At 46.0% G+C, this 21,674-nt stretch overlaps 1 protein-coding gene across 1 annotated transcript; it reads right to left on the bottom strand.

Annotated features, from left to right (window-relative positions):
- Nucleotides 1-9,640: 9,640 nt before the first annotated feature.
- Nucleotides 9,641-21,202, bottom strand: LOC119405276 (tonsoku-like protein). Its single transcript, XM_037672088.2, has 2 exons — nucleotides 20,464-21,202; nucleotides 9,641-16,825 (listed from the first exon to the last, which is right to left on the bottom strand). Exons 1-2 carry the CDS (start codon nucleotides 20,632-20,634, stop codon nucleotides 13,394-13,396), a joined length of 3,603 nt encoding a protein of 1,200 aa, XP_037528016.1. The 5' UTR covers nucleotides 20,635-21,202; the 3' UTR covers nucleotides 9,641-13,393.
- Between the last annotated feature and the right edge of the window lie 472 nt (nucleotides 21,203-21,674).

Here is a 21,674-nt window from a genome sequence, read left to right on the forward strand (position 1 = left end):
GAACATAATGATAACGAATCTGTTGCCATAGACCGATGTTATAGGGCAGGCAAGCTTAGCAAGGCTCAGCTAAGAATTTAGTAAAAAATATTGTGTATAATCAGGAAGTCTTACAGAAAAAAACTGTAGTTGAGTGGAAAAAATTCTAACACCGGCATTTTCCTCACACTGCGAAGCATCAGTTATATTCATCAATTATATTAACAGTCATATCAATCTGATTAATGTGATCCTGAAAAAGTATGTTAAGAATATGCCGGGGAAGTACCTTCTGGGTGATTGGCCAAGACTTAATCATCTTAACATTTAGGTGATAATTAATTGAGGAACGCATAATATCGGTGCATTACACAGTTCCAGAAGGAGCATTGAAAATGACCACGCTTAATTTGCGTCGAAGTACTCACGATGGGGATTGGCCAAGGATCGTGCGGTTCTTAGAGAAATTCCTAAGCTGGAAATGCCACTTCAAGCTAGGAATGGTTCTTATTTCTAGCCAGCTGGGAATGGGAAATTCCAAGCCTTCAGAACAATTTCCAGCTGAAAACGATGCTGGAAAAGCTATTTGCAGCTGTGAATTCACACCGAATCTCACCTGCACTGCTAGAACCAGTTCAAGCCAACTGAAAACCAGCAGGCTTTACCTGGTGGTTCCAGCAGCATCCCAAGAGAAAACCAGTAACTTCCTGGAACCAGTACAGAAAACCAGTAGGCACCCTGCTGGAACCGGTACAGTCAGCAGGATGCCTGCTGGGACCAGCGGAAGACCAGTAAGCATCCTGCTGGAACAAGTACCCTGGAAACCAGCCGGTTACCTGCTGGTTCCACCAGAAACCAGCACAAACCAGCAAGAAATTTTCACCTGGGTAAATAAATCTTTGTCTCCTTTCTAAAGGCAATAGTCTGGGGGCTTTAGTTTTAAGAAACACAAATACCAGTCTTTCCACGAGAGGGTCCACAAAATGCAAAGTGATCTTCACACGTAAGCATGGCATTGACCATTTGAAGGGCTCTATATGTTTGCACTATACAAAACGATCGTCACGCGTAAGGGCTCTAATGTTTGTACAAATGCAAAATTATTTTCGCGCGTAACATGACATTGGCCATTTGAAGGGCTCTATTGTTTGTGCAGTTCTGACAGGGGTGCATCAAATTTTTTCGGGGAGGATCACCTCTTTCATGCGTTCATGCATGGTTGTGTTCGCGTCTATCTATCTATCTATCTATCTATCTATCTATCTATCTATCTATCTATCTATCTATCTATCTATCTATCTATCTATCTATCTATCTATCTATCTATCTATCTATCTATCTATCTATCTATCTATCTATCTATCTATCTGTCTGTCTGTCTGTCTGTCTGTCTGTCTGTCTGTCTGTCTGTCTGTCTGTCTGTCTGTCTGTCTGTCTGTCTGTCTGTCTGTCTGTCTGTCTGTCTGTCTGTCCGCCCATCCCATCCCATCCCATCCCACTCCACTCCACTCCATCCCATCCCATCCGTCCGTCCGTCCGTCCGTCCGTCCGTCCGTCCGTCCGTCCGTCCATCCATCCATCCATCCATCCATCCATCCATCCATCCATCCATCCATCCATCCATGAATGAATGAATGAATGAATGAATGAATGAATGAATGAATGAATATAATGAATTTTTTAGCGACACGTAGTATACCTTTCTTCGTAAAAGGGCGCCCCAGGCGCCGTGCACGCGAATCACTACAAACCGCCATGTTTCGGTCGCCGCAGCAGACGACACTGTCTGTAGAGTGTACTACAACTTTACTGTCTGCGACTGCCGGTGCGTGAAGTTTCGTTAACGTGGAAGCCAACTCGCGCGTCATGAACTGTGCGCAAACGTGTTGCCTAAAGTGGTCGAAACGTGCTTTGTTCCGTTGTGTCACGAGCGAGGCTACCGCAACGAGAACGGAAGGGTAAGCCAGACATTTAAAAGTAACCGATGTAAGCAAACACACGCGCCATACATACTATGCCTGTGTCAATGCACATTGTAATCACAGTCGTGCAATCGCGAGGCCTTGTAGGTATGCTGCGTATTTCAGTATGTGCGATGCAGGGGCGTAGCCAAGGGGGGAGGTTGGGGGGGTTCAACCCCCCCCCGAAATTTTTCAGTTTTGCTTGCGTATATATATATACGCACACATACAAACGCACGCACGAACATAGATAAAGTATGGTTGAACCCCCCCCCCCCCCCGAAAAAAATTTCTGGCTACGCCCCTGGTGCGATGCTTGTCCGCGTCATGGATGCCGCGGTCTGGGCAATCGTAAGGGCGTTGCTATGGCTTCCGCACTTAATGAAAACGTGTGAGGACGTCGCCAGCTCTGCGGGAATATGTGAAGCAGTACGTTGCTGGCAGCAAAGTTTTCAGGGGCACGAAGTGTGCAGAATGTCGAAGTAACAAGTATATTCTGTGAAACAGAAGGCCGCGTAAAGTTTCGCAGTGGATACAACCAGGGCCGGATTAACAGTGCGGAGGGCCCGGTTCAAAAAAAATAAGGGGGGCCACTCGCCCCGCCCCCTTTCTTTCCCGCTTTGTCATCTTCGCATGCTTGAGACTTGACGCTTTTTAGATTTAGCTGCAAAGAACACAAGCCCTATTTATTCTAAGCCTCTCCGGAGTGTTTATTATCACCTGGGCGTTTTCTTGCGGAGCACGTGTAGAGATTGTCATCGTAATAATTAACTATACCAGGAGACGAAGACACATGGACAACATTAAGATTTGTCTGGTTCGTTGGATCATACTGAAAGAAGACTAAACTGTGCGAGAAGTTTAGACGAAAAGAAGGAATGCATACGACACTTACAAGTGCAGTCTAAGCACCGTGTGTGTTTCTTCCATTCGTCTTAACCTCTACCCTTATTTCAAGAGAGGTCATCTTTCCTCGAAAATCAGAGAGCGCCTTTGTGAAAACTAGCTTCCTCTATCTGCTTCAGCTTCACTGATTCGGTAGCGCACGCTTTGGTTGCCTGCGTGCGAGCACTGCCGAAGTTGACAGGTGGGCCTTTTTCAGAAACTGTTCGCACGTACTTACAGTAAATGCGCTACCAGTCGTCTAGCTACTTTTGATTTCATACAACACACATTTAAGCTCTTCTAAGGCAGCATTTCGATATAGTGCTATTATGCATATTGTATACGCCTACTGATCACAACAAGTAATACAGTTGGTTTAAAATTAAAATATTTTCAATATGGAAAGGGGGTGGGCCAAATCTTTCGGAAAAGGTGGCGCCTATAAAAAATGAGATCCATGTAGAACTTTCACAAAAACGTTTTTAATAAGACTCGAAAAACGACGACACATATGTTCATTTATGCACAAATCGTTCGCTTTTAAACATGTAATAGGGTTACATTTTTGCAGGCAATATTCACTTTCATAGGGCTGTAGGAGAAGGAAACACATTCATTGCACACATCTTTTCTGCGGTTAAACTGCGGAATATCTTGACATTTTTACGAAATATTTCTTCTTAAACGCAGTGTAGAAAATTGGTGAACCCTTTCGCAGAAATGCAACCTTGAAATGGGGCGTGTATACCTATTAACATGTTCTGTGTTTTCACTATTCTTTTAAGTATATAGAGAAAGAAGGTATGTACGTGTCTACAAGCGGTTTCGTGCCTTTTGCTGAGACAGTTTGTTGATGAGCTCTTCAACATTTACCCTCCTAAGAACCTCCGTCTCTACGCTCAGCAGTGACAAATCACTGAGCCGGCTGTCGGCCATCGTTGATCGAAGCCTGTTTTTGATCAATTTCAGTTTGCTGAATGATCGTTCACCAGTGCAATTTGTGACCATTAAGCACAAAAAAAATTCTAAGAGCTACATGGACATCAGGAAAAGAACCTTCAAGCTTTTCGCGAATTAGAAGTTTCAGCATGTCTGCCACAGAAGAACAACCTTCGTTGCTCGCATATGAAATGAACTGCTCAAGCTCATCGGGAAATGTGTTAGCCAGATCAGAAGGGTACTTTTTCACGAGGTCCATTGCCTGCAGGCGTCTCTGCGCTGGTGAAAAACATTTCCAGTCTGTAATAACAGCAAACTGCGAGCAGACCTCGGTGTAAGCATTTAAGCGGGACGTGAGAGCGTGTACGAGATTGTCAATAGTGACAAAGAAGGTTTCACAGCGGAATTTTGCGGAAGGATCTTGTGGCTCTGGCGTGCTTGTGCCTGCAGTGCTGTCCTACAGTGTATAGATTGCTTTCGCTTTCTCTGCGAGCTTGTTTTGTACGAAGCGTTGTCGCAAGCTTTTCAATTTCGTCAAAACTCTCTCTTAAGCCGGATACATAATCACACAATGATTTCATCAGGCTGACGGCAGCATTCAATGAAAGTGTGGGACTCTGAAGTGCCTTGCTGGTGGCGCTGAAGCGCTGCAATTGCTCTATTCCAAAACTCGGCCATCAGCGCGGTTTCCAATGTTGGCATTGCCTTCAGCAAAGATTTTGCCTCGTGCTTCGTTTCTGCTCGTTCTTGAGGATCTTCGGATAGTTCATTCAAGGCGGCTTTGATTTCCTTAGAACCTGCCACGAGAGCCCTCGTTGCATCCGCTCGCGCTGACAACCGCGTGTCTGAGATTTGCTTTCAAATTACCGCTGTGGCGTTTTGTTTCAAATGAGCCTGGAGTACAGCCCAGCGACGAGTGGACGCGGTAAAGAAAACGTATATACGTTGTACAAGCCCGAAAAAAACTAACGGCTTGCCCACAAGAATCTACTGCATGGGCCCCGACCAGATTAAGTGAGTGAGCAACACAAAGGTTGAAATTTGCTTGCGAATTGATTTTCTTCAAGTGAGCCTGCATGCCAGAGTATTTTCCAGCCATATTGCTCGCGTTGTCGTATGACTGGCCACGACAGTCTTGGAAGTTAACTTCAACATTTTCTAAGAGGTCGAGCGCTGTCTTCGCGAGACCTTCCCCTTTGTGACTGGTTATGGGCAAAAATCCGAGAAAATGTTCTTCAGGCTCATCGTTAGCAACGTAGCGAACGACCACTGTAAGTTGATCCCTGTGACTCGAATCAGGTGTAGAATCAACTGAAAGAGAGAAGTACTTGGCACTCTCAACCGCGCAAGTGATTTTTTTTTTTTCGGACTTCAGCTCCGAGGGCTTCTACAACCCATTCCAGATGGTTGAGGAGTGGTAAGATGTTTTCCCACGTCCAAGGTTCCCAAAGTTCTTTATAAACGAAAGGATCAAACTTGGCGATTAGTTCAAGACATCCAAGGAACTTGTTCTGCACGGAACAAGGCTCTGAGCCCTTGTTCTGCAAGGAACATTACCACTGCAACTACGCGGTGAAGAACATTTCTCCAGTAAGTTGCCCGTTCCGAGCAGTGCTCTTCAAAGGAGGGAAAACAGAGCGAATCTTTGGACGAACACAAAAGGGAGACAGACGACGACAGGCGCTGACTTACAACTGATCTTTATTTCTGTGAAGAAGGCACATTTATACAATGTCAGTGTACACACACGTGACTGCCATTAATGTGCTAACATCCCTCTGACATCGACATCACCGCATCACCGCTCTTCAAAGGATCGAATGACCGACGTTCTGAGAGAACGTCGCTTGCACAGGCCAAGCACGCATTGTCTATGACACTCATTTTCCTCGTGTGTCTGTAACTTTGCATATGCCTTGTTCCATGAACTGAGCCCATCTGGTTCCGAAAATTGGTCCTTTCTTGCTGACATCAGAGTACAGGGAAAGCAATATACAGATCATTTGGAAGGGCTGTACAGCAGCCATTCGCGCAAGACTACTTCGCCGCTGGTGCGGTGAGCATAGAACATTTCTTGCTTGAAGTGGCGGTGGTGGCCCTTCGGTGCCGCGTCAGTTGGCTGAAAGTACCGCTTCGAGCGAGAGTAATCACCCTGCATGTTTCTAGCATTTTCACATACATCCTGGGTTTGTGCCACGCAAAAGTTGACTGGCTACGCGCAGAGGAAACCAGTCCGCAGGCTCCATAGACATGCAAGGACGCTCATCAGGCAGTGGCTGATCTGTCTCAGTCGGGCTGCTCGTCCCTGGAGAACTGGGCTTCACGCAGTGTGCGATGAATTTGGTTCCCCGACCATGCTCGTCGAGGCTGTTGGCTTTAAAGCCATTGAAGAGAGCGCCTCGACTGCGCCTGCTTGGGAACAAACAGTTTCGCTGAGCGCACGGTCTGCTGGGTCACCTTCACTGGTCTCATTGGTCGACGGATTACTGGCCGAGCTCTTGTCACTGGTAAAATAGCTAGAAAGCTTAGGCATTTTTCCTAAAGTGTCGCAGAGGTTTTTTTTCTTCCTCCGTTGCCAAATGGCGCTTTCGAGCGCCAGAGAACTCCTTTTTCCGTGGCATGGTACAGTAACAGAGCCTGCAAGCCAAGTTTATGATCTATAAGTAACTTATTCAAAGTGTGCTTTTCTAGAAATAATTTTTACTAAGGGGGACAATGAAGAATACTCTCAAAACAAATTTATGAGTAACATTACGGTAGTTGAACAAGACAATGAAACGCTGCCGAAGAAATCTGATACTGGCGATAACTCACTGACGAGAGTTTATCGCGTAGTTTGGGTTTCTGCTGCTTTCTGTCTACCGATTACTGTACGATTGTGCACGATTACTCTCTCGACATGATCTGGATCTGTCTACTATACGAAGGAAGTCCACAGAATAAGACGATACAGCCTGAATTGACTTTACAATAAGATCTCTATATCATTATGGTTCACATATCTTCGCAGCGGGTGGCATTCCCAAGCGTTCTGGTTCAGGTGAATATTACAGCGATGCTCGCTCATTGCAATGAATGGTCACCGACAGTCTCCAAAGGTGGCAAAAATAAAACACAAAATGTCGAAGCTTGGCGAAATCGGCCGCTCTGAATAAGTTAGTAAGAAAAGCTCGTACTTGCTTATTCATAAAATTAATTGATAATGACGGAGGCAACACAAGAGCAAATGCACCCACTTAGTCATTGCGTAATAATATATTCGCAATAAAAGCATTCAAATGCTAATCCACTGAATATTATTTAAATATTCCCAAGGGTCTCGCAAAGATGTTGGTAGTGCCTCAATCTTTGCAAAGTAACGAAAATAGAAGCTCTACAACTCTCGCACGAAACGTGCACACTGTACCTGTTAGCCATCTTAAAGTGCCCAAATATAAGAAATGCGCTTGCAGTTGTTTCCAATACTCGCACGAATGTAAATTTTGAAGCTCTTACCTTTAAGGTCAGCATATCCGATTGTTCTGCAGTGACAACGACGAGTACAGAGCTCCAGAGCGTGAAGGCGCACGAAATGTCTTTAACCGAAGAATGCGTCATAAGAGCCGTGCTGCCTTGTGGATCGTTGAGCGCGGCAGCGGTGTTATGTGATCTCGAACAAGCTGCGCGCATCCGGTCGGCTCGAGAAGCATCATGTTCACCTGAGACGCCCGTGGTTGCATGTGCTACGCAGGGCGTTGCGTAAAAGTTCAAAAGTGATGGTCGATTGAGGACCCCCACCACAACGCTCAAGCAATTGCGGTGAGGGCCTGCTGGCGGCCAGATAGTGGATATATGTTGTTGATATTTCCTGTGCACAACCTTTACCAAGTGATAGTCTCAAGTTTCCCTATATAACCCCCAAGCAGGAATTAAGACAGAACGGCAATGCCAGAAGCGAAGAATCAAACCATTACTCCTTCGGAGTCCTTGCATAATCAGGAAGTTCCTTAACATACAAATATTTCATGGTGCGTTGTTTACACTATAATGAAAGCATACTATAGCATACCTATGCGTCAGCTTCTTACCGGTTATTTTCATTCAGCGCATTAAACGATATTTCAAACAGGAACCACTCTCTATGCGCCTTCGCATTGCGTGTTGGACCGTAGCTGCTAAAATCCTCGTCAGGCTGCTATATGTGTCCATCCGCTGGATCAGATCCTTCCCTGTACACGATGCATGGTCTTGGGCGAGTAAAAGGTTTTTACCACAGACTGCAGAACTGGGAACTGACTTCAATATTGTGCACGTCATGCAACGAACAACCGCTTAGAAGCATGTATATTGATTATTGAAATAGATAATCTGTTTCTATCAGGGGAATCCAGCAGGAGGGTTAAACTTTTTCGAACAAAACAACGAAGTCGGCCATTTTTTCTGTCCCTTGGGGGGCCCCCTAAAACCGGAGGGCCCGGTTCATTTGAACCCTTTGAACCCTGGATAATCCGCCCCTGGACAACCATCAAAATGAAGCCATGAAATCCTTCTCACAATGGCCTGCCTTTGGTCCCTGACTTTCCGGGCATAAAGGCGGGAAGAGTTCTCTGAATGCATCATTCGTCGTGGGTCCTCAGCCGCCATTATCATCAAAAACCTGCACGGCCATAACCCTGCACATCAAACAATGACAACACGGGTCAGTAAAGACATGGAGGGCTGAAAGAAAAAAAAGAGGACGAGCATTGCACTCTCCTTTCGTGTTCACGTGGTCTGTTTTGCGCCAGTTGCAAGATAAAACAGATTACCAACCAGATCAACAAACCATGCTTTTGACACTGGTCATTTATTCCATGTTTAAGGAATTCTGCCACCCTAACATTATTATGGAGTCAGCAGCCAGAGTCTACAGAGTCATTATAAAGTCTAATAAACCATAAAAAGGACTCCTTACCATATGGAGTCATTAGAGAATATTATAAAGTATAAAAAGGAGTCATTCTTATACGATGTCATTAAACAGTCTAATAAACCATAAGAAAAGACACAGATTTTTTTTCTATCAATACATCAATGTTTGTAGAGCACGAGTTTGTCCAAATAAACAGTTTGCAGTGTGCTTTCTATTTGTTCTTCGTATCTCTAGTTTTCACTGCCCTACAACATGAGAATATAACTTGATCAGCTTCATTCAAAGGCACTCAGCAATGTTACCTACACCTTTACGCTGCTTTGTTAGCTTTTTTTGTGCAAATGTGGATGCCCACTCTGTGTGAGCTAATGGCTGAAGGCAGGAAGTAAAGTCAAACAGACCATAAACACCTGGACCACTGCCTAAATGTGCGCTGCACCGAACTTACTCCTTGGCACGACGGAAATGTGGATGTTTTCAGAAGGGCAACTCAACACCTTAGATTGCTTCAAACTGCTTTTAGTGCTTCTCTACAAGTTTCAAAGTGACACCGCTTTCACTGCACATCGCAGAAAGTGACATGTAAAGCTCGTCACACAACACAAATGCACCAAAAAAAAAGAATAAGATAACTTGTGATTTTCGAGAGTCTGTCGACTATATTAAAGACAAACACATGCACAAAAAAAGGAACTTGCTTTGTAGCATCGCTTGTAGTTATGTACACTTTATACAAGCACCGTTGACACTTAGTAAAATTGAACTTCTGGCTGGTTGGTTGTACACAATGTAGGGAAACGGCGTGGCTTCTTAAAGGGGCCCTGCAACACTTTTACAAATGATCGTGTAATGGTTTCATTAAAAGAGCTTATTGCTCACAAATCGACTGCCGGAAAAAATTTTTAGAATCCACCAAGTACAAGTGGAGTTACAGCGATTTGCCATGCGATTTGCCATGCTTGATGAAAAATAAAGGACCTATTATTATTATTATTATTCTCTCTCCTTTCGTACCAGTAAGCGCGCTGAAAGCTACGCAGGGAGGGGGATGACATGGGGGCAAGAAGATGTGTCCCTTCGTCAGCACGCGTCATGACCTTGAGCACTTCCTTTTCATTTTTTTTTTCTTCGAACACACGGCTTACTTTCAGTCGGATCGCGAGTGGGCACGTGGCGGCATTCCGTGATGGTCACTGCAATTATGCAGCACACGATGCTGAAATCAGCCAACAGCCATGGGCATATGGCTCAGTTATTTGAGGACATGGTATCATTTGTAGGTTACACCTATCATTTTCCTTTCCATCGCTCACTGCGTCGTCCTCAATTTAAGTTCAACCCTCTTTGTAAGTCTCTAGGTTTCTGCTCCGTAGGTGGAAAGAAAAATGATAGGTGTAACCTTAAGAGACAGGAAGAGAGCAGAGTGGGTCAGGGAACAGACGGGGGTTAAGGATATCGTAGTTGAAAACAAGAAGAAGAAATGGATATGGGCCGGGCACTTAGCACGTCGGCAGGATAACCGGTGGTCATTAAGGGTAACTGACTGGATTCCAAGAGATGGCAAACGCGTGAGGGGGAGACAGAAAATTAGGTGGGTAGATGAGATTAAGAAGTTTGTAGGTATAACGTGGCAACAGAAAGCACAGGACCGGGTTGATTGGCGGAACATGGGAGAGGCCTTTGCCCTGCAGTGGGCGTAGACAGGCTGATGATGATGATCATTTGTAGAGAGAAGAAGGGGCGATTTCTAGCTGACTTTGAGAATTGTAACTTCTAGGCCGCATGCTGTGCTATAATGTTTGGCTCGCGTGTTCTCAAGGGCCTCGACTACCAATCGGCAGTGTTTTCTGACCATGCTGGAAAAGTGTTGCAGGGTTCCTTAAAGATGTAGTCTGAATGAAGCCAAAGGAAACGAAGAGGACAGTGCACGTTGTCTTCAACTCTGGGTTTTATCCCAGTATTAAGAAGTCCCGCCACTTCCCTTGAACAATTGAGACATTTGAACTATGGAACAAGGGGCTGTATTTTCTAGCAACCTTTTTCATTTTTCATTCTCATCGTTCTTCGTTGCAGCTCAGACGTGACCTTGATGCTACTGTGTTGCCATTATCACAATGTGCTGGCGTCCAAGCCATGTTCGTCTCAATGATAAAGGTTATAAAAAATTAACAATGCAACTTGTAATTCAAAAGGACAACCTTGAGACAAATGAGCCAATCACTGCTTTTTTTGTTCAAGCTAACTCTGCAGCTTAGTGTTGGAACAAGCAGTGATGGTGTTTCTGTGTCTAAATGAAATCACTGCTGAGCTGTAAGAACTAGCTGTTGGTCATGAGTAAAGTTTAACGCTCGAAATAGTGTCTGAACTAGCTTAGACACTGTCTCACTAAGCTCCACAAGCAAATAGTGGTGCTGTGCATGTGCCTTTAATATGTTGCATGCAGTGAGTGTTTTCTAATGTTCTCAAAGAATAAATGTCAATGCTTTGAGGCCGTAAACGAAACATTTTCAGGTGCAAACGCAAAATTTTCCTTGAGCACAAGTGAAATTCCAACTTTTTTTATGCTTGTAAAAATCTACAATCCACAGAACTTTCCTAATGAAGACATTAGTTCAGAAAAAAATTGGTATGGCGCAAAGAGGACGGGGACCAAGTGAAGACACGAACTGACACGGGCACCAACTTCCTTCTGTTTATGAACAGAAATGATGTCGATTTATATAGGCTGCCAACAAGGTAATCTCGTTACAGAAATAGAAACATGGAGGAAATAACAATTCATCATGGGCCGCTGAAACAGAGTTGAGGCATGTGCCGGAAACTGCACGTCCCCGAGCTATAAAATCATGCAAGCAAACATGAACACGTGTCCATAAGAGGATCAACCCGAGTGAGAGGCGAAAGGGGCAGCGCACGACCTAAACTTGACATGTCTAGAGGCTATGTTTTAAAAAAAAATCACTTCTTTCTCACTTAAATCTAGTGATGGGGTATTAACGCACTGACTGCCCGCCCTTTTTATTAGGAATGCCTCAATCATCTCCCTTTCAGTGCAGCTGCTTGCTCTCCTTAGAAATGTGGTTTGGCTGAAGTATGGCACACAACCACAGCGCTTGCATTGGCATGCGAAATGCATGCCCATGTTGTTGCTGACTGCCAAGCGGTGCTCCCTTGCAGGATCGTTCAAACACCGGCCCGTTTGGCCGATAAACACCCTAGCACAGCTTAAGGGAATATTGTATACCCCATTGCTAACACGCTCCATGTATTGTGTGGCGTGCTTTTTGGAGCCTGCAGCCAGCTGCTTATTCGCTATCAAAGGGCGAATCCTGGCTAGTTTGCGTGGAGGGGAAAAAAACAGTGCGCACACTATATCTTGCTGTGATCTTTTTTACATTGTGTGAGAGCCAGTGAACATAGGGTACCTGCATACTCATTTTTTCTTTGGCATCTGCACTTTATTGCCACATTTCAGATTTTGCAGAAGGCTTTCACACACGCCCGTGATAACGGAGGGAGGAAATCGAGCATTTTTCAGTCTGTTAATCTGATTAATAAATCCTGTAAAAAGACGGTGGGCACATGATAGCTATTCCTCTCTTGATAAGTTTAAAATGTGCGCTGTCATACGGCAAAAGGCTCTTCTTAGTCCCAGGGTTATACATCCAGCACAGGTGGTCCTTCGTGAAACTAAGCTTAATATCCAGATATTGAATGTAATTGTCTTGAGGCAATTCTCAAGTGAATTCTAGTCCACCAGACTCCGTTAAAAAGGTGTGAATTCTGCGACAGCAACGTCAGTGCTAGTGTCGGGTATATATAAAAGCACAAGAGAGTCATCAACATATCTTAAGTTGTACCTGTAAATCATGATGAATTGTTAGTTTGTCCAGCTATTTCTGTAATGAGATTACCTTGTTCGGCAGCCTATATAAATCAGCGTGGCTTTTGTTAGTAGACAGCTAAAAGTTGGCGTCCATGTCTGTCAGTTCGTGTCTTTAATTCGTCCCAGTCCCCTTTGTGCTATACCAATTTTTTCTCAGCTAATGAACAAACCGGCTCAGCAACAAGCCCTTTTTAAGACTTTAGATTGTGGTTACAGCACTGAGACTTGAGCAAAACTCAATGTTTTATACGCTTGACTCAGTTATATGCAGTTTGTACACAAAAAGCCATTCTTCTGAACCCAAATCATGCAGAAAATATATAAAAACTGCCTCTTCTGAACCCAAATCATGCAGAAAATATATAAAAACTGCCACTAACTAAAAGCTTTTAAAAAAGCTATGAATGACAAAATGATCTGGTAAAAAAGAATTTCATGCACTCATCTATATTAAGGTACATGGGTATACACATGTCAAAGCATATTACACCATCTCCACTGAAAAAAAGAAAAAAAAGAACACTGGCACAAGAAAACATGGAAGTAGTTTGTGGATGACATATCGCTTCACATTAAGAAGCGAAGTGGTATTTCATCCCTGGTATGTCATGAAGCGAAATGTCATTTCTTGATTGTCTTAATGACATCAAGAAAGTAGCCCCACTTACAAGTTTTTTTTTGTCACATTGAAGGGACAGATGTAGACTCTCCAAAGTACAAAATGAAATAATTTACATAATGACATGTCAATGCCCTACACAGGGCTCCCACAATCCTCGGCACCTATGACTAGCACATCACACAATTTCTCAGTTAGGTTGCACAAATACACATTTCTAAGCACTTTTGTTATCATAAACAGCAGTCGTAAGTGCCGTGATCAGAAGATATTTTCACTCCACCAAGCTTTTGCGACAGGCTTTCAACGCTCTCGTGCCTGATGCCAGGGCTTGCTCTGATGTCCAGCTTGCACAGGGAGCTGTTGCCCAACGATCCCAGCACATCTATGTCGCTGTCCGTCAGTCCACAGCAACCGATTCCAATCTCTGCAAGTTTGCACTTGGCCTTTGACAGGAAGCTAACCAGCAGTTCTCCTAGTCTGGGTATGTTACCTGCAAAACAGCCAGAGAGGTCCAGCAGTCGTAGGGGATTCGCATCAAGCACGGGCTCTAGTGCGCTGAGGGCGTCGGCACTCAGGAGGTTGAACCCGACGTGAAGAACTTCCAATAACCTCAAGCCCCGCAAATACAATCCAGGGTCGGAGAGTTCGCAAGATTCGACACGCAGAACTCGCAGCTGAGGTACGTGTGCCAGAAGTGCCGCCAGCGCTGAGCCTCCATCGCTTCCTATGGGATTGTAGCTCAGGTCCAGCTCCGTGCACAGCAAATCCGCCTGCGCCTTCTGTAAAGTCTGAACAGCGGTGCTGAGGTAGCTCGGCCTGAAGCCCGTGCACTTGAGAGAAAGCTTATTGAGAGATCGCAGTGTGGCAAGGCAGTCGCACAACGCCGCCACTGCTGTGGGGGTCAGGACGGTACCGGAGATGTCGAGGGTGTGGAGAGGATCTTGGTGCCTTAGGGCACGAAACAAGAAATCCACGTTCTTGACGTGGAAGCATGGAATCGAGAAGTCCCCACTGTCGACACAGGGCTGCAGAATGGTGGCAAGGTTTGTGCATGCCGACACATTTTTTCTGTCGCACTCAGAACGGTAGCGCTCGGCCAGGGGAGGCAAGTCCCAGGACTCCACTTGTCCAACGACTTCGGCGTGCGGCCCGTGCAATAAGGTGTCTATACAGTCCGACGGATCGAGCAACGCTCCGTCGGGAAGCGTTATTCTCAGTACAGGTCGCATGCCTTGAAAATCCTGGTACCGTTTAGCTGCTTCAGTTGCCAGCCATCCAACTGTCCTTTCTGAAGCTGCACCTCTGGGCAGTGGAACTAAAAAAAGCGTGTTCAGTATTCGAACTCGAACTGAGAGGTTACCTCCCGAGTGTAAAGACATGGCAGCGCTGGGAGAACCAGAGGACGTAGCGGCCGCGTTGCAGGCAGAGGATGTTGCAGAAGGCAGCACGTCGAACTCCTCACTGTCAGCTGTGTCAATGACTTCTGCGCCATTGCTGTCGTCAGTGACGTTTCCTTCCGTCTCGTTTTCCTCGAGACGCAAGACTTTTGAGCTGAATGACTGTTCAGATGAACGGTTTCGTTTTCTCGTGGCCGGCAAACCTGGTTCCATCAGACTTGTCTTGGACCTCGACTTGGGGATGTCATCTTCAAGCCAGTCGTCCATTTCCGTTACCAATGCTGGCAACTCTGGTTCTGCTGGACATCTTGATCTCGGCCTTGGCCTCGAAAGGTCATCTTCGAGCCAGTCGTCTGCTTCCCTCACCAGAGCGGGACCACTTACTCTGCTTTTCAGTGACTGCGAAGCTATCCATGGACCGTCTTCACTGGCGGGCCTCAACAATGCAATGTCATCAATTGCGGGATTGGCCTCTTTGAGCCGAAGCTCCACTTTCTGCAGGCACTCTTCTTCAGCGGGGCTCATCGTCGACTGGTTTTCGTGTTTCCATTTACGAACAATGTCCAAGGGACTTTCTCCTTCAGCCGTCCTCACGGACGGTCGAGCCCCTTTTTCGAGCAGATATAATGCAACTTCAAGGTGTCCGTTTCCCAGAGCATCGTGTAGCGGTGTCACACCATTCATTCCGGGGCTACTTACATGAGCTCCTGCTTCTACAAGACACTTCACAATCTCTAGGTAACCGTAGTTTGCTGCCTCATGCAGTGGCTGCCACCCGCTGTAGTCCCGAACATTCACGGAGTGGCCCATCCTAAGTAGCTCTTTCACCTTCTTCAAGCAGCCGTCGATGCAGGCCTTGTGAAGTTTTGTTTCACCCTTTGTGTTGATCTTTTCCTCCAGTTTTTTCCTGGGCCTCCGTGCACTATCAGTAAATTCGGGATCACTGTCGCTGGCTTCCGATATGTCCTCCAGATTGATGTCAGACAAAGGGCCCGACTGCTGACTTTGGGTGGAGCTGTCAGTATCATCCACGATGGCTTGTAGGTGTTGCATCCTATCCTGAACCTCACTGTCGGCGCTGCCCTGCACGGCGACCAGTTCCTCTAGAGACTCCAGCTCCAGAGAGGGCTTTCCTGCGGCCCGAGACAATGTTACAGCCTCTTGAATAGCATCCAGAACCTCCGGAGCTCCTTCGCTGCATGTCTTCTGAAGAATACGAGCGATGCTCAGCTTTGTCGATGCCACCTCATCGGGCTCATCAGCTCTTAGGGAAAGCTCTATGCGGTAGTATTTGAGGGCCGAATCATATTCCCGAATATCACTGCATGTTTCCGCAAGGGAGACGTAGAGATTGGCAAGCTTTTTTTGAGTGATAGCTTCCGGAGACGACAGCGCTTCTTCAACGGCCATTTCATATTCTTTTAGCGCTGGCCGGGATAGCAAGCATTGTACCAGAGCATCGCCGGCCATTTCGTGAATCTCGACACGAGCGGCAGGATCTTTCGCCTCCTTGAGGTCCAGGTCCCAATTTCTGAGTGCTTGGCTAAGTCTCACGCAAAGACTGGCCCGTTCGTGGTCCTCCTGTATAGGGCTTTTCTGGCGCATGGCATGCTTGAAGGCTGTGCGAGCTCCTTCTCGGTCCCCTGCCTGCAACATGGCCGCTCCTCGAAGCAGGTGCGCTTCGCACTTGATATCCGGCCGCTTGGCCTCTTGACCAATGTCGAGCAGGCGTCCCGCCAGCGACAGCGCGGTTTCAGAGTTTCCCTGCCTCAGATGAATGTTGGCCAGTGCCGAGAGGCATCGACAGAGGTCCTGTTTGGAGTCGCCGTGCTTTATAAACAGCACTAGTGCATTTCTGAAGCTGTTGACAGCATTGGGGTCTTCAACCGCATCGTACAGGAGTCCCATGTTGAGCATCAGACGACCTTTCATGACGAGCATCTCTTGCTCGCTCAAGCTCTCTGCGAGGTTGCGTTGAACGATTCGTAGCGACTTGAGGTACGCCGTTTTGGCCTTCTCGATGAGCTGTTTGCTCGGTTTGGCCTCTGTCTGGTGCTCGACGAAGTAACACTGCCCGAGCGTCGCAAGGGCACGCTGCTGTTCTACGTGCGATTCTGCTTCTTGAGCCAACTTGAGGTAGCTCTTGAGGTTGTCACGGGCTTCGTTGAAACGTTCGAGCTGCATGAGACACTCGCCGCGTCGCCGGTGCACTTCGGCTTTGTCGAGTAGCGTTGGGTCTGGCAGCACCTCGCAGACTTGAAAAGCCTGCGCAAACCAACAGCAGTCACCAGTTATGTCAGTGACACAAACATCATGGCTAGCCACAGCTATAGTCGGTTACAATCTAAGAAAAAAAAAATTTTAGCTTTGTCCACAGAACTGTGGCGCGCTTGCCCTTCACCTGTGGAAGACAGCTGTGCTAGCTGGTTCCCACTTAGATCATAGCTACTTTATCTCGGCTAATGTAACTACTCATATTAATAGTTAAAGGTTGTAGTTACTACATAAAGCATTACGTTTGGCTGAGCAGCGATGTCAGATTCTCTGATGAAATTCACCAGGATTTTCAGGTCTCTGGCCTAAAACTAGTGACACAAACATGCGTCTGTATAAGAAAGTCAACTACCTGAGACACGTGAGAAGTGCTTGATGTCAGGAGTATGAGTAAACGCTATTGGACGAAGCATTTATGCAAATTCTCTGTGGGAGGCACAGTGATGGTTGTGGGCAGAGCTGACATCTTTTTTTCTTAGGCTGTAATCGACTACAGTAGAACCCCGCTGATACGTTTTTGAAGGGACCGTAGGAAATAAACGTAAGAGACGGGAAACCTAAGAGCCGAAAAACAGGAAAAGCGACAAAATATTTAGTGGTAGAGAATTTTATTTCAATGCTTACGAGCAGCACGAAAATTGGCGCGCTCAGCCGCGATCCAGTCGATGGATAAAAACGCGGAGCTGGGGACGGCCTCATCCACAGAGATGTAATCAACGTATGTGATTTTTTTTAACACCAACAGCTGTAGGCATGAAAGAATTAAGTACACGCAATCACGACCAGCGCGGCGAGTCCGACCGCGAACCGCGCGCACGACCATGCGAGCTCCAACCAGCTCGAACTCCTCCCGTCCTCCGACAAATAACGATGATGATGAGTCTACGCCAACGCGATGGCAGAAGTGAATGCCAATCTCGAAGGCCTTGCTTTCGCGAGCAATTACGTCATAGACGCCATCTTTGCAATACGAATCTCGAAGGCCATGCTTTTGTTTGCATCAATTGAAAGATCCTGTTGCTTGCACCTCTCATGCGGCTAATATTACGGTCAAACCAGGCTAAGCTGCGTGAAAATGCACCATGGCCGCTCTCTTCGGTAGTCACTCGGTCGGCTACGAGCACACTTCGCAACGTATCATACGGAACGCTCCGACAGTTACGACGTAACAGCGGGGTTCCCAATACATTGTATCCTATGGGAGCTATGCCGGGACTGGCGGAAAACGACATAACAGCCGGGAAAACGCAGCAGTGAGGAACGTAACAGCGGGGTTCTACTGTATAATAGTATGCACTGAGTAACACTGACATTTAGAGTTGCAGGCAAAAGCTTGGAGAAAATGATGCTGCGACAGACTTTTGCCAGCTGAAACCAAACGGCACAGTCTGAGTGCATGTGAGTGAACAGAACTGACACAGTTCCACCTTTCAGAGGTGTGCCAGAGCAAATATTATTTTTTTTTAGCTGATGGCAAGGTTTCTAACTAATGCTTGTGATTGCAGATAATTATGGTCTCGTGAAAAAAAAAAATGAATTTAAGTAGCACGAACAAGAAAAAAATGCCGCATAAAGCTATAACAACAAATGAGACCCTTTAGATAACCAAAATAATCAGAATTAAAAGCAAGTTGCAGAAAAGACAGAAATGTTGCCTTTGTATTTTTTGCATTACACTGTGACAGCAGTTTCTGCCACCAGAAATTTGTTATGCCAGCATCATGGGGACACTTTTGATTGCAATTGAGGCTGAGCGACACAAGAATTTTTCTGTTGACTCCTTTTCACAAGCTGCATCCCAGAGCCAACCATGGTTGATAAACAAGCTTGATCCCAGTCAGGCTTGATCGTGATATTCAATAACTTTTCATGGTTAAACATAATGTGACAACTTGAATGAGCACAGCTGCATATTCTTAACACAAAAGTGTCTACGCCGGGCCTCCATCAAGAACTTCGTGATGTCATTTCCACCATGGAAATGACGTCAGTGAAAGAGCACACTAGTTTTCTAGCATCCGCGCAACACTCTCGTAATGCACCTCCGGATTCTGGATTCACTTCCCATAATAGCCGTCCTAAAGAAAGCCACTGAGCAAGTTCAGTCAGAAGCGATCATCCACTTTGCGGACATCATACCTTGCTAAACGAAGTGGGTCAAACAGCTATAACTTAACGTGCGAGTTCGAGCTAGTTGGTACTCTATACTTCACCACTGTTAAGCGCGAAATGTTTGGACAAAATGGACAGCGCCTGTTCGTGTCTTTTTGTCCAAACATTTTGTGCTTAACGGTGAAGGACAGCACCTGTTCGCATCTTTTCGTCCGAATGTTTTGCATTTAACAGGGGTGAAGGGTGGAAGAGGCACCCAGGAAGATACGTTGTGTAGCATGCATCTCAGTTGATGGTAGAAAGCCGAAAGAGGTGAAGGTGCTTTGCTGTACATAGATCCCAAAAGGAAAGTGCAGTGGATCTTCTGCCATGTTTTGCAGTAGACACTGTTTAAGTTCGCACACTTGCAATTCTAGACATCCAGCAATGTTACAACCATGAGGACACGTTTCATTTTCCTGTCATGACTCATTCCAATGATAGAGAAATAGACCTTATTTTTATATTTTTTTTTCCTCCGCAATCTCTACTCTCTGTATGCATGTGTACTCACATGATGAATACTCTAGTCTGTGCACTGACAGTCACGCTTTCAACTGTGCTAATTATAAAATGTGCAAGAGCTGCAAGCTTGAGCACCCAGGACTACCGCGCTGTTAGCATGTAGGATGGGGCCATATTTGATGGAGATGTGTCTGGCAACAAAATGCAAATTGACCTTTGTCCTGGGTGGCTCGAACATGACGTTAGCGTGATGTTTACCGATCGCCTAGTGTTACGAACAAGAGGTCATAGGATACACATTAGATTCACTATTCCGGTGAATGTGATGCAAATACACGGCTCTGTCACACATTTACGTATTTATTTACTTAATTAGAATACCCAACGGAGTAGCTGTACATTGCAGAGGGGAAGAACAAAATTAGAAGGTAAAAGAAACGCAAACTTAGAACTACAGATACAAAATATAGAACACACACAAACATTCTAAAAAAAAGTCAAAGCCAGACACATGCAAGTCAATGTACGATAATGAAGGAATGTCTTGGAAATTTTAGACAAGTAGCTGAATTTAAGAACACGTCATAAGGAAAAGAGTTATGCAGAACATGTCAATTGCAATGTGCCGAAAGTTTTCCATTGTTCGAGGAATGGAAGAGGAGCAGCCTACATGGACTGTTTGTGTGCATGTTTGTGTGTGTATGTATGTATGTATGTATCAATGAATGAGAGGGGGAGAGGTGCACGTAAATGTTCATGTATCACAAGGCAAGGGAAGCTGATATATAGGAGTGGCGGGTCCCGACCCCCTCGGAGATTAAGCCGTGGTCACAACTGTAATTTAGATAACTAATACTTTGAACGAAGCGTAATATCAAAGATATCGTTGCCACTCATGCGCGTAGGTGATGCCAATCGATCTCGTTTGGGGACAAAGTTAAACGCGAATGCTCGACGGCGTTGTAGTGTTTTACCTTTTGGCGAGAGAAGAGAGGGTCACCGATCTCACGTACCTCCTCAAACTCTGCCAGCGCGGCTTCGTAGTCTCCGTGTTCGCGTAGCGTGTCGCCCTTGTACAGGCACAGGTCGTACAGGTTGCGGAACTTGGCGTGCTTCTGCGCCAGGCATTTGTCCTGGTCGATGCGTCGGCACAGCGTCGCGCAGGCGCCGCGATTACCCGGCATGACTGCGCTACGACGCTGTTGACGTTAGCGTTGCCAGCTGACTGCGACGGGAAGCTTCAGCCGGGCTCCCAAGCACGCTGATCTGAACAGACGCCGTCCCAGCATACAGCAATTACAAGCGCGCAGCCTGCAAAGAGTGGCGTCACACTCGCACAGCGAACGGCTCATGCGGTCATAGTAATGCTGCGTAAAACTCGGCGTAGTGCACTTAGGCTGACGCTCGTCGAATGTCTTATTCCGGTATGAGTACCTAACGGCGTCATCGGTGCTGATGCACGTGAAGATATCACGTTTGATCACGCCGGCGCTGCTAGCAAACACAGGGTCAGGTGCTCAAGGCCACACACAAGTTGTCCAACGGTCACACCAAGAGATCGCCGCGACTGCGGACCGTGATTAACACGAATTAACGCGTGAAAGGAAGGCAAGGAGTACGCGTTTACGGGAAATGATCAAACGTTGCGCGGCACACGATGTTTTTACGTGTTTTGCCGCCAAACTGATGCAAATGTGCACAGCAACAACAATCGCTCAGACCGCGCCATTTTTTTTTGCGATTTTGCAGATGACGATGCCGCTGTTGGTTTTGCCAAGGGGACAGCGTGACAGCGCTCTAACTGAGGTTTTCAATATCGTTGACACGTGAGCGTTTAATATCAAATTATTCAATAATATTTGTTTCTTCTATTTCTTTTATTGTTCTTCAGTCAGTATTTTATATAGACCAAACGGACGGCAATGACGTCAACAGTCGCTTTCAGTCCGGATTGGTCCGGATGAAAGTGCGCTGGTTTAGTTTCGTTTCTAGTTCTCTGTAGTTGCGGTAGTTTCATCATCGCCTGCTACCGCCATGTGTGTTTGAATGGCTGTCGTGACAAAAACTAGTATCACGAAGCGCTTTCTAGCTGTTTTAGGTCAGTAATTAGTGTGCAAGCTTCCTAATTTATTTCAATGCGCGCTAATGTTCTATCATCGTGCTTAGAGATTCGTGACATCATTATCAAGTAAGTCGGCTGTTTCCTACGTCGTTTGTTACTGAG

Source organism: Rhipicephalus sanguineus, chromosome 9 (assembly GCF_013339695.2).
Source record: "Rhipicephalus sanguineus isolate Rsan-2018 chromosome 9, BIME_Rsan_1.4, whole genome shotgun sequence".
Taxonomy (NCBI): domain Eukaryota; kingdom Metazoa; phylum Arthropoda; class Arachnida; order Ixodida; family Ixodidae; genus Rhipicephalus; species Rhipicephalus sanguineus.

Coding starts and splice junctions, on each gene's coding strand:
- LOC119405276 (XM_037672088.2), bottom strand. CDS start 20,634: ATGCCGGGTAATCGCGGCGCCTGCGCGACGCTGTGCCGACGCATCGAC. Junction 16,826..20,463: donor CGCTGGCAGAGTTTGAGGAG/GTACGTGAGATC, acceptor TGGTTTGCGCAG/GCTTTTCAAGTCTGCGAGGT.